Below are 14,095 nucleotides of genomic sequence, written 5' to 3'. Positions count from 1 at the left end.
TTTTTCAATCGCATAGCACTCAGGTCAGCTCGGGAGTCGGTCTCTTAAGGCGCGGACTGACTAGGATTGTAAACGCTACAACCAACCCTATTTGTGTTGGTCATGTGGCTAAGCTAAGCAAATGGGCATTTATTTTACTGGTTTTCTTTTGTTTATTCAAAATTTACATAATAAATTGAAAAATTGTTCGGTTTAAGATTTAGAAAAGTACTAATTCTATTCAATTCTTTAAAAAAAGAATATTGTTATCGCTTAAAATTCGGAGATTTTTGACTCCAAAGTTTATTTTTGGGAAGCAACTTCCAAATTTTTTATTGGATATTTCAAATTATATATAAATATTCTATTCGGTTAAAAATTATCATTAAATCCTTCTTTGTGCACTGTATTTTTTGCGTCGGAATATTTTCATTGCGTTATGTTGTAATCGACTCCCTAAGAAACCGATTTTTGTTGATATTGAGGTATGACCGCGCCTTAATGTTCTGCTCCTCTATTCCTCGGGCAATCTCCATGTTTCATTTCATCCGTCAACTCTTGTCAACCGGAATTATTTTGCTTGCAGTATGAATTACAAAATCGTTACTGTACCGTACATATCTCAATTTTATTGAATACTAGCTGACCCGACAGGCGTTGTTCTGTACATAATAAATAAAATAATGTTTTTATATGAATTTGTCAATATTAAATGTCAAATTTAATATTAAATGTTAAATTTATTGATAGTTTCACAGCAGAACTGTCAAACCGTGCGTCAATAAATTCTCTCATAGAAATTATGTATGGACACATTAAAGGAAAAACAAATTTGTTGTTTTTATGTAATTTTGCAGCTTTTTCTTATTTATTCACCTTTTAAACCTTCTCTGGACTTCCACAAATAATTCAAGACCTAAATTAGCCAAATCGGTCCAGCCGTTCTCGAGTTTTAGCGAGACTAACGAACAGCAATTCATTCTTATATATATATATATATACTCTACCGGAATTACCATCACGCGATCATTCATACATTTCAGCTTCTCAAAACTTTAATTACTATAATTTTCACTTCTCCAACATATGCTTACACTTCAATACTTTGAACGTAATATATATATATAAAAAGTGTTGATCAAGAAACCTCTACAAAACATTTATTGACTGAAAGTGAACCTAATTCTGATCCAGCTGAAAACATTCCTTCCGCATCACCATGGGTGCCGCCGCCGTCATTAAGTTAGAACAGCGAGAATGATGATAAATTAAGTACATCATTAGGTCACAGGTTCTGCCGTCAACGCTATCCAGTCAAGAACACGAATCTGAGCCCAAGTCTCTGTCTACATCCATGACTGCTGGAATGGATAATCTGAATTCTCAAAATAACAGCGAGAGAAATTATCAAAAGAATCTAAGGCATTGGTCAACAATGTGCGTGTTAGCTGCCATCCTAGGTTTGAGGCTCTTAAACATCATGAGAGCATATTTGGTTTCATGTATAATATAAAAAGATTAAATGAAATTAGTGATAGGTAGCGAACTTTTGAAGCAATGGAGCGACTTGCAATATTTGACAGTAGGAGAATCATATGACATTGACGAACATGAATTGTACGAAAAACTAAATATGTTCATCCGTGTTTATAAAGGAAATGACGACATTATCTCGGTGCTGAAATACATTATAGTTAAGAAATCATTGTATTGGATGCAATTACTAATTATTACAGTAATCACGAGCAGCTTGTTCACGAAGCATCCTTATATGCAAACAATGAATCCAATTTCTAAAGGTTGATGCATCCAATTTTCGATAATTTATATTTATAAAGTATATTCTTTATTACTTTTTAGGAAATTATAATTGATATTATTAAAACACGATTCATCAGTTCAGCTCGGAGTATCCCTGCGAGATCGAATCAGAGATGAGGAGATCCGTAGGAGAACAAAAATCACTGACACAGCCCAAATGGTTGCGAAACTGAAGCGGTAGTGGGAGGGCACATAGTTCGACGGATAGATGGCCGGCCGCGGCGGTGCAAAGAAGTCCTCGAATGGAGACCACGTACCGGAAGACGCAGTGTCGGTAGGCGGACCGACGATCTGGTCAAGATCTCCGGAATACGTTGGATGATGGCAGTGCAGGAACGATCGGAGTAGAGATGTTTGGAGGAAGGCCTTTGTCCAACAGTGGACGTCTTATATTGGATGCAGCACATTATGTATATTCATAAACTTTCAAATGTTATGTATATTACAATACAACTTACTCACTTGCTATGTATATTACAGCCATTGTAAGATACTGCATTTCGTCGGTTTACTGCAAGAACTCATTAACTGACAAAAACAGAACTATGAATTAAGCCAATTTTAGTTTTAGTAATATTGTTTTCCTTATATCATCTTTAATATGATTTTGTTAAAGAAAAGTAAAATACTATTATATTGCTGAATATATTTGAAAATTTATGAATTTTTTTAAGGAATGAGTTTTGTAATAAAGTAATTGTTCATTCTATAGAGCTTGACAAGACGATGTTCGCGCAGTTATTAACTGCACATACAGAGTTCTTGCAGTAAACCGAAGATTTGATTGAAAAGAGTGGCCGTTGTGTTTTTTGTAAGTACCTATGTTCTTCTCACGAGCTCTACTTTTTTCGAACACAATATAGTAAATTCAGTAATTTAAAAGAAATATTTATAGTGACTATTCAAAAGCGCTTAGTTTAAGACTAATTGAATAAATTTTATTTGTCTATGAATTTAGAAAAAAAAATTAACTGAAGTTCACCCCACTATCGAAATAGTCCTGAGAATTATTGCTACCACACCCGTTACAGTTGCTTAAAGGAGTTTTTCGTGACTTAAAATAATTACAACATATTTGGAGAATTCGATGACACAAAATCGACTGTACACTCTTGGCTATTCCTTCAATCGAAAAGGACTTTCGTTAGATTTTTCAAAAGCTGAAAACATCAATTGTAAAATCTATCATCGTTTTTGTTAATTTTGTAAATCTTTTAATGAAAAATATTTTACAATATTTGTGTAACTTTATCATTTCTCCTAAAACATAACAAATGCCTAAGCCCAACAGCCAGACCTACTTTCGCATCACATACTTTTCACGAAAAGGGCCTCGCAAAGACCTGCGCAATAGATAAGGCCACCTCTGAACGTGGGCATTATCCGACTTCAGTGATGGTTTGGTGGGGTACCTATTAGCTATGAAGGAGTGAATGAGCCATACTTTTGCGGAAAAGGTATCAAAACATCGGCACAAGTGTATCAAGATACCATTCTTGCGAAGGTAGTGAAGTCCCTTAACAACACCATGTTCAATAACCAAGAATGGTCCTTCCAGTAAGACTCGGCGCCGGGTCATAAAGCTGTCTACGCAGTTTTGGTTAGAAACGAACGTTTTGGATTTCATCAGAGCTGAAGACTCTAGTCCCGCTGGATTATGATTTATGGTCAGTTTTAGAGAGTACGGCTTGCTCTAAACGCCATGTTAATTCGGAGTCCCTAAAACAATCCGTTCGATTGGTAGTGAAGAATTTTCCCATGGAAAGAGTGCGTGCTTCTATTGATACCTGGCCTCAATGCCTATTGCAGCTAATGGAGATCACTTCGAAAAAGCTTTTTATATTTCAAATTGTTTTACATTTAGGTATGAATTAACCTCAATGACGTTCTATATTTGATTAAACTAACGCACTGTAAAAGTAATAAATATTATTTGCAATTGAATTTATTTTTCTTTTTTTCAGTATTTATGGCAAGACTAGGTAATTCAGTCAATGATATTTCACTAAACACGACAATTCATATAATGAGCGGGCGCGGAGTAATTAATTTATATGGTATTATTGCGAGATAGTATTTATGGCAAGACTAGTTATAATAAGAATACGAATAATCTAAATTATGGTCATTAATTCATTTTGATAAAGTTTGTTATGAATATATTTCTTTTAATATTATCTTTTACTTTTAATAACATTCTTACAATTTGCCCATTATCTATCGGCAATGACCTCTCATATCAATTCTCTGGAAACATCACAAAATTACACTGCAAAATTGCTTACGATCTATTTTAGTGAATCTGCAGAATACATGTACATATACTGCTGTCATTATTATTGTGATATTTTAGCAGAATACGATTATTTTACACTAAACGTGCAGTCGCAGTGCAGTATTATTAATGGAATAGCTGTTCCTGCACTGCAGTGTTGAAATTAAATTTATTTATTTAATTGAATCGTGGTTACAAATAGTTCGAAAAATTGGCAGTTGCACAGCACAATTCGCCAATAAATCTGCGTACAAAATATACTTTACTGTCGGTATTTTAATGAAATATATTTTAGCGTTCCTGCAAACTGCAACAGGCCTGCTAAATGGAATTCCGATATGTCATAATTTGATATTTTTGACATGCGTCGAGTTGCAACTCTCACTTTCCTCGACTATATCTTACTGGAGCGAATGACCCAACTTGTAATACGACCATTGCAAATCCTGCCACGAGCCTGCCTAAATAACTGAGAAGGAGATTTAACTCGACATCTCTCTCTCATTACAGAGGTGCTTCGGAGATAGACTTTAGTTATTTTAGTTTACTATACCTACTAACGCATAGCTTTCTTTTCCACCATATTTATTCGGCCACTTCTTACATTCTTCTTCTACCACACCCATTGTTACCAATCGTACTGATAAATCTCTATTTATCAGTAATGCTCTCATTATACCTGCTGTAGATATTAAAGAAGTAAGCAAGTAAGCAACAAATAAGTTTCTGGATTCTCCTTAATATTGCACACAATATGTTAAAGATGTATTCATTAATTTCTATATTATATTTCTTTACTGTTTATACAGATTTGCGGTTTTTTTTGGAACCATTTACACTCGAATCTTCCTGAGGGACATCTTGAAATGCATACACCGCCCCTTTGGGGCTTTTATGTCATATATCTCTTAGCTTCACTTAAAGTTAGTAAATTAAATAAAATCACAAGGTGCAAAGCTTCGGACTGCATGGGGGATTAGTAATCAGCTCTATATATATGAGGGGTTTCTATGCCCTGGTGTTGGATATCCGTTCATAGGTGTGGAGGTTGTCTCACCACTTTCCATCACCGAAGTCTCTTGATTGATTGTCCCGTCGTATAGGAAAAAATTATTGAAATCTTCAGGAACTGCGACGGCGTTTTCGCCCTACTTTACAAAAACTCTGGGAAAGTACCAACGCATTTACATGACAATCTACTCTAACTATCGTTTGGTTTTCAAACGTTTTGTTTACTGTAATGACCCGATTTGCCGAAAAATCAAGCGTTTTCTTACCAATGTTTCGAATGTTTCGTAATTTTCGTAGGTAAATCTACAAAATTAAACCCAGCAATATACCCAGGTTTTGTCACCGGTGATAATTATACAGCTCAGAGATTAAAGAACCAATACTACTCCCAAGTGGGCGTACTCGAGACAGTCTCGAACAATGTGTGACGTTGACGTGTTACATGTTCTGTTAAACTTTGCTTATAATTGAAATTGAAATGCAGGGTTGTGCAGTAAAACTTTGTAAAAATAATAAGAAAGACAATGGGATCACATATCATACGTAAGTATTTTGTATTATATTATTTCCAATGTAAAATAACAAGAAGAGCATATTACAAAATTTTAAAGATGCCACGCACACAAGCATCTTATATAAGCCGTAATAAAAAGCTATTGTTCTTAGGTAGTGCGGTATCTACTTGGAGCGCAGCGGAAACCAATTCTTAATAGTAGTAGTGTGACTAGGGATGACACAAGACGATTCCAGACGAGGGTGAAGTTGCGACCTGAAGCAAGCGCCGGCATTCAAATTTTGCAAGTCAACATTTTTCAAAAATGCATTGAATGTGCGAGTTTTAATGCATGACGCAAATCGGAACTAGAGAATTTTAGACTAACAGCGAAAGTGGCATATGTTGCTGTTTCAATGAGATGTTTTGGTGTATTTATAATTATCATATCATAATTGTATTTCTTATTTATTTTATTTGCAGAATTGTAATGTCAGTCAGTTTGATGGTTATATTATCATTATTTAAAATGTTTTATATGGGAAAGGAGGACAAACGAGCGTCGTCGTCTGGTGTTAAGTGATCACTGCCGCCCACATTATCTTGCAACACCATAGGAATCACAGGAGCGTTGCCGGCCTTTAAGGAAGGTCTACACGTTTTGAAGGTACCCATGTCCTATCGTCCCGGAAACACTGCACACGGAAGCGCATGCCACAGCTTTGTAGTACGTAGAAGAAAACTCCTTGGAAATCGCACTGTGGAGGACCGTCACGCATCCAGATGGTGGGGATGATATCCTAATATGTGGCGTGATAAATGCGGTAGAAGACATACAATGAAGCTAGTCTCTACGCAACGCCGAGTGATCCAGCCGTTCACAGAGTACTGGGTCCTCAACAATTCGAGCTGCTCTGCGTTGCACGCGGTCATATGGATCGAGCTTATACTGGGATGCGCCAGACCAGAGGTGACAGCAATACTCCATGTGTGGCCGGAACTGCACTTTGTAGAGCGCCAGAATGTGGGTCGGCTCTTTTTGTGACGCCCACCTTCGTCGAAGTCAATGTGGCTTTGCCCTCCAGATGGCCGCGGAATTAGCAATCGCTCGAGATTTCGAGACCCAGTATTCCGATACTAGGTGAGGCTGTAAGGGAATTCTTGTTGAACAGCGGTGATACGACAAATGGGTTCCTTTTTAGTGGTAAACGCACAAACTTGAGTCTTCTGGGGCTAAAATTGGACAAGGTTCAATTTACCCCATTCCTCGACCTTCTCAAGAGAGGAAAAAACCAGGAACAGGCTGCAACTCCATTCCGCGGGATGAAACCGATCGGTTTCTGTCCGGCAACAGTCGCATTGGTCTGGATTTGATTAGTATCGGGAGAGTGTCAATAGTCATTAAAGCTCGCACATTCAAAGCAGATTATATGATAAAATATTTTGAACTAAGCTCATATTAATCAATACCTTATACCGAATACAATACGAATTTGCTGGGATGTAAGTATTCTTCTATCTGTTTCAATCAGTTGTCTTGTGTTGTAATCACAAAACAGAAAAACTTCTATTTCTTTCCGTGATGTCAATATTAGTTCCAGTAACAGCAATCGCCGGACGACCTTTCCAAAAATCAGCACAGAGATGATCACTACCACGTCTAAATACAAAATTCCATCTGGTCTTCACCACAAAACGCTAATTTAAACTTTCTTGTCGGTAGTTAAACCACCGCCGAAAATAACCGAGGAATATTTTCTCAAGTTAAATTCATTGCATTAAAATCTCTGTTTAATTATAAAATGTAAATATTTATAAAATATTAATAAGTGGCAATGGCTCCATTCAAAAGGCATTGCAAAGTCATTTCAAAACTCAAATACTTCTCTACATAGATAAATACAGGTCAAATATATTTATAGTCATAATATTTTGTTATTTTAGTAAGATATGCAAAAAGCCGCTATTAAGATACTTACTTGTCGAATATACTGCGCTTTCAGCATTTTGTGTAGTAAAATTGTTAATCAATTTGTCACTCTCACTTTTTTTCTAAAATTATATTTTATTATATTGGTATATCGTTTAATGACTTACTTTCTAACACAAATGTTTTAAGTTTCAATAAATACAATAATTAGTAACCACTAATTTTGTAAATTGACACTAAACTTCACTTTAAATTATTTAGAGAAATTTATGTTAATTTCGTTACGTACGAGAAATTATTTCAGTAAAGATATTCGATGAAATTTATATTTTTTTTAAGTGGTTATATGAATGCCGACGCGGCTTATAATAATACGTATAGCAACATGTTTAAAATGTTACTGCCGCAACCTTCTTGAAGAGACTACACTAATAGATATGTAACATAACAGCGTGCAAGTTTATATAAATGAAGTTGGCTTATGCGGACAATCAGAGTTGTTTTTGTTAATAATTTTAAGATTATGGGAAGACTGCGTGTGACTCAAAATTCGTAAAATAAGCATCCGACAATCGCTTTTATAAACTGCCGCTTTCATTTCATACCAAAACAAAATAGATTTGAGATTTCTGTCGTATAATGTTGGAGAATCGTTTACAGTGGACTAAACCAAAAAACGATTTAATTATTTTTAAGTAAATATAGGACAATATACATACATATATATATATATATATATATATATATATATATATATATATATATCTATATATATATATATATGTCACAGGGAAATGGTAATAACAGAGATTTGGTTAATTATGTTATTTAATTTATAATTATATAATTTATAATATATATTATTTAATATTGTTATTTAGTTATTAATAACGGAGAATGTTTAAAGATCAACATGATTTTATCATTTCTCTAAGCAAATCTAGTTTGATCAAATGCCAGGGTTAGTTCCGAAATGACAATGAGTGACGCGACTAGAAGAACTTAGGGTGGATGAAAAGCGAGCGAAGCGAGCATCAGACTTGAGTCATACCCCGACCTGCACAGGTTAGGTGGAATGGGAGTGGGGGAGTGAGCCAGGGGACAGAGGACATCTCCCTCCCTCCCCTTCCCTTCTCATACCCCTCCACCTGCGACACGATACTAAATTCTTACCAAATTATGTCAAAGTCATACCAAATAAACCTTATTTAACCAAAGAAAATACTTTTTGTCATTTCACGGAACCAACTCTGGCATTTGGTCAAATCACTAGATTTGTTTCGAGAAATGACAGAACCGTGTTGTGATTTTAACATCCTCCGAGAATTGATCAAATCACTGTTTTTATCATATCCCTGCGACATATACACTTATATTTAAATCATATCGGTTCTTCGGTTATTTAAAATTATATTTATATTCTTTAAACTTATTTAGTTTCACTTCACTTGTGACCGGTCAAAACCAGTGTGCAATAGGTGTCAATGCCGTTGTTTCGCATAGGTTAGTGTCAAGAAAGGACCCATCCTTTGTACCGCAGAATTTCCGAATGCAGATTCTTTTTGGGGATGCTTTCCTTTTTATGCATCATTTTCCCCATTGACTGTTTGCTTTCCTTTCCGTGATCGTGGTCTGCGCTGCTGAAATGGATATTTTCATACCAGGCTCTGTAGTATTTTTTTATAACAATTAAGGGACGAGACGAGCAGGACGTTTAGTTGATGGTAATTGATACGCCCTGCCCATTACAATGCAGTGCCGCTCAGGCGTCTTGAAAAAACTACACCACTTGTGAGCGGCACTACAATTGCGCTTTTGCTTGAAACATAAGATGTTAAGTCTCGTATGCCCAGTAATTTCACCAGGTAAAACGGTTGATTGTAAGCAGCAGAGGTTTCGATTCTGGGTTAAGCTATAAAGTTCTAATGAGAAAAAATCTGAAGAAAACTCACCCCAAATACTTGCAAATGCATTTGTGTTTACCTCGTAAAAAGAATAATTGTATAAACATGTTTTTAAGCTTTTATCATCGCGGAACTTTAACAATGTATGATGCTGATATTTTGATCCAATTGCATGAATCGTCAGTCCCGCCGCGACCATGTTTTATGCAAATGGATCGAAATATCGTCATCAATTTAATAAAATATATATCGTGAGTACCCGTCATAATATTTACAATAATTATTGTATTATTTACAATAAGTGCAGGGCGTGACATAAAACATAATAGGTATTTTAATTATAATACGACAAGTATATTAAGTATTAATAGCTACATTCCATTCTGTTATACTTCCTATTATACGTATTATAAATTAATAATTATGAATAAAAGATAATTTAATTAATCTTTTTGTAATTAAAGTATAAATAACACAATATATTATATTGATGCAATTCTTATATATATTGTAATTAATGCGAATTAGAGTTTACTTTGTTTCTATAGTATAGCAGTAGTATAAATATATATATATATATAAAACAGTTCTTCAGGCCTTTTTCTCGAAATCATCTATTGCTGTAAATGAATCTAAGAAACATTTGATAATTGGGGATTTTAATATGAGTTTTATAAAATGGACCAGAGAGGGCGATAATAAATTTCTGGAACCCATTAATTTTCAAACTCCAATAGGTACCTCTTTGATTGACCACATGGCTTTTTGTAATAGTAAACAATTTAATTCTGTGTTAAATAAAAATAGTAGAGTTTTAGATTTGGTGCTGTCAGACATAAAGAGTGTGACGGTAGTGGAGACATTAGATGCTAACTCAAGTACGGATTATCATCATCCACCATTAAATGTATCGTTAGACCTGCTTCCAATGAGTTATTTAAAAGAAAAAAATAATGTCCGTGGAAATTCTCTCAATTTCTTCATGGGTGCATATGAATTAATAAAAAGTGAAATTTAATCGATAAACTGGTTGTCAGAATTAAGTAGCTGTATGGATATACATAGATGTTATGGTAACGAAATTTTATTCCGTTTTACATAAATTTATAAAACTACATGTTCCTAAACAATTCAAACGAAATTATAAATACCCTCCCTGGTTCACACACAACCTTATTCAAGTGTTGAATGAGAAAAAAAAGATACGAAAACGCTACAAAAAATATATGAATGAAATGGATAAACTACAATATAACTTATTAAAAGAAAGATCTCGTGTGCTTATAAATACTTATATGAAAAATATATAAAAAAAATAGAAGATAATATAAAAGTAAACCCAAAAATGTTCTGGTCTTACATAAAAGAGGTAATACAAGTGTAATTCCATCTTTAATGAAATTAAACGATAGTTCATCGAACGATGGCACTGAGATTGCTAACTTTTTTGCTGAGGTATTTTCATCTATATATAATAACACATCAAAAATTGTATCACCACAAAAGGATAGATACACTACATCAAAATTTAATAAAAAATAGTACAAATCACCTACAGGTAAGCGAAACAGAAGTTAAAAATAAGGTAATGTCTCTTGTATTAATAAAAGTGCGGGAACTGATGGTATACCTCCCATTATATGATGCGACAAATATATAATATCATGCGTTACATTTTTCATGCTTTGCAAACCAGCCAATTGCCAGCGTCCAGACATCATTTACACAGAACTTGCCGACTGCCGTACTTCGATCAGCGCGCGTGTGATATAATTACCTCTCACCTCTGTATTAGGCAGTGGTATACTATTGATTCTGTGTTAAAAAATAATAATAATGGGAAATAAGACTGGACGTAAGCCGAGAAAATCAGTGAAGTTGTCCAGAAAACGTAAATCAGTTCTTGCAAACGACGTAAAAAGACGACTCAAAAGCAAATGCGTGATAGCGTTCAGTTAGTACATAACTACCTATGTTAATATACATATTAACATACCTAATATAATAATTGGCATTTTAATTGATAATGATTTTAACACTAACAAATTTAAATATATTCAGCTACCTTGTATGTTTATATTTGCCCTGTACTTTCCCCGGGGCATAAAAAGAATAGGGAAGTCCCAGGCCCATGGGTGTCGTAAGAGGCGACTAAGGGCTTTTTAGAAGTGGGAGAGTCACGCTGCCGTCTTTTGACGTCAGCACAATCAGGCCAGACTCTTCCGGGTTAATTACCACACTCGCACAGAATACCGGCGTGAAGTAGCGGCCTAGTGCCGCTATGTTTCGCATAGGTTAGTGTCGAGGACCGGTGGCCATCATAATTGTATTTCTTATTTATTTTATTTGCAGAATTGTAATGTCAGTCAGTTTGATGGTTATATTATCATTAATTAAAACGTTTGTTATGGGAAAGGAGGACAAACGAGCGTACGGGTCGTCTGGTGTTAAGTGATCACTGCCGCCCACATTATCTTGCAACACCATAGGAATCACAGGAGCGTTGCCGGCCTTTAAGGAAGGTCTACGCGTTTTGAAGGTACCCATGTCCTATCGTCCCGGAAACACTGCACACGGAAGCTCATGACACAGCTTTGTAGTACGTGGAAGAAAGCTCCTTGAAAACCGCACTGTGGAGGACCACCACGCATCCAGATGGTGGGGTTGATATCCTAATATGTGGCGTGTCGTGAGAAGGTGTAATTTGGCGGCAGGAATCAGGTGAAACAGCTCTTCGGAACACTCCCCGTGATAAATGCGGTAGAAGACATACAATGAAGCTAGTCTCTACGCAACGCCGAGTGATCCAGCCGTTCACGGAGTACTGGGTCCTCGACAATCCGAGCTGCTCTGCGTTGCACGCGGTCAAATGGATCGAGCTTATACTGGGGTGCGTGAGACCAGAGATGACAGCAATACTCCATTTGTTGCCGGAACTGCACTTTGTAGAGTGCCAGAATGTGGGCCGGGTCTATTTATGACGCCCACCTTCGTCGAAGTCAATTTGGCTTTGCCCTCCAGATGGCCGCGGTTTTAGCAATCGCTCGAGATTTCGAGACCCAGTATTCCGGTTCTAGGTGAGGCTGTAAGGGAAGTGTTGTTGAACAGTGGTGATACGACAAATGGGTTTCTTTTTAGTGGTAAACGCGCAAACTTGAGTCTTCTGTGGCTTAAATTGGACAAGGTTCAATTTACCCCATTCCGCGACATTCTCAAGAGAGGAAAAAACCAGGAACAGGCTGCAACTTTCCGCGTGATGAAACCAATCGGTTTCTGTCCGGCAACAGTCGCATTGGACTGGATTTGACTAGTATCGGGAGAGTGTCAACAGCCATTGAAACTCGCACTTTCAAAGCAGATTATATGATAAAATATTATGCACTAAGCTCATATTATTTTATTATACCTTATACAATACGAATTTGCTGGCATGTAAGTATTCTTTTATCTGTTTCAATCAGTTGTCTTGTGTTGTAATCACAGAACAGAAAAACTTCTATTTCTTTCCGTGATGTCAATATTAGTTCCGGTAACAGCAATTGCCGGTCGACCTTTCCAAAAATCGGCACAGAGATGATGTCTTCATCACAAAACGCTAATTTAAACTTTCTTGTCGACTTTAACCACCGCAGAAAATATCGGAGGAATATTTTCTCAAATTAAATTCATTGCATTGTGCCACAAAATTTCCAAAACGAACTCATCATCATGTAAAAACATTAAAATCTCTGTTTAATTATAAAATGTTAATATTTATAGAATATTAATTTAATGATAATATAGACTGGTGGCAATGGCTCCATTCAAAAGGCATTGCAAAGTCATTTCAAAACTCAAATACTTCTCTACATAGATAAATACAGGTCAAATATATTTATACACATATTTAGTTATTTTAGTAAGATATGCAAAAAGCCACTATTAAGATACTTACTTGTCGAATATACTGCGCTTTCAGCATTTTGTGTAGTAAAATAGTTAATTAATTTGTCACTCTCACTTTTTTTCTACAATTATATTTTATTATATTGGTATATCGTTTAATGACTCACTTTCCAACACAAATGTTTTAAGTTTCAATTAATAGGTACACGACACACTTAGTAACCACTAATTTTGTAACTAAACTTCACTTTAAATTATTTAAAGAAATTTATGTTAATTTCATTACGTACGAGAAATTATTTCAGTAAAGACGTACCTATACATTCGATGAAATTTTTATTTTTTTTGAGTGGTTATATGAATGCCGACGCGGCTTATAATAATACGTATAGCAACATGTTTAAAATGTTACTGCCGCAACCTTCTTGAAGAGACTACACTAATAGATAGGTAACATAACAGCGTGCAAGTTTATATAAATGAAGTTGGCTTATGCGGACAATCAGAGTTGTTTTTGTTAATAATTTTAAGATTATGGGAAGACTGCGTGTGACTCAAAATTCGTAAAATAAGCATCCGACAATCGCTTTTATAAACTGCCGCTTTCATACCAAAACAAAATTGCTTTTAGATTCCTGTCATATGATGTTGGAGAATCGTTTACAGTGGACTAAACCAAATAACGATTTAGTTATTTGTAAGTAAATATAGGACAATATACATATATTTATGTCGCAGGGAAATGATAATCACGGAGTATGTTTTAAGATCAACACGACTTTTTCATTTCTCTAAAA

At 35.4% G+C, this 14,095-nt stretch overlaps 1 protein-coding gene across 2 annotated transcripts in view; it reads right to left on the bottom strand.

Moving 5' to 3' along the window:
- Nucleotides 1-13,540, bottom strand: part of LOC126971612 (uncharacterized) — a 39,488-nt gene extending 25,948 nt beyond the window's left edge. Inside the window, exon 1 of one of the 2 annotated variants that reach the window (XM_050817964.1) lies at nt 13,348-13,540. In XM_050817964.1, coding sequence (XP_050673921.1) covers nt 13,348-13,374 — 27 coding nt within the window. In that variant the 5' untranslated portion in view covers nt 13,375-13,540. Of the gene's footprint in view, nt 1-7,558; nt 7,800-13,347 lie in introns of those variants that run through there. The other variant, XM_050817965.1, reaches the window with a different exon arrangement.
- Nucleotides 13,541-14,095: the final 555 nt, after the last annotated feature.

Source organism: Leptidea sinapis, chromosome 24 (assembly GCF_905404315.1).
Source record: "Leptidea sinapis chromosome 24, ilLepSina1.1, whole genome shotgun sequence".
Lineage (NCBI taxonomy): Eukaryota > Metazoa > Arthropoda > Insecta > Lepidoptera > Pieridae > Leptidea > Leptidea sinapis.
The sequence above is the reverse complement of the archived record's forward strand: the minus strand, read 5'-3'. Positions and strand labels throughout refer to the sequence as shown.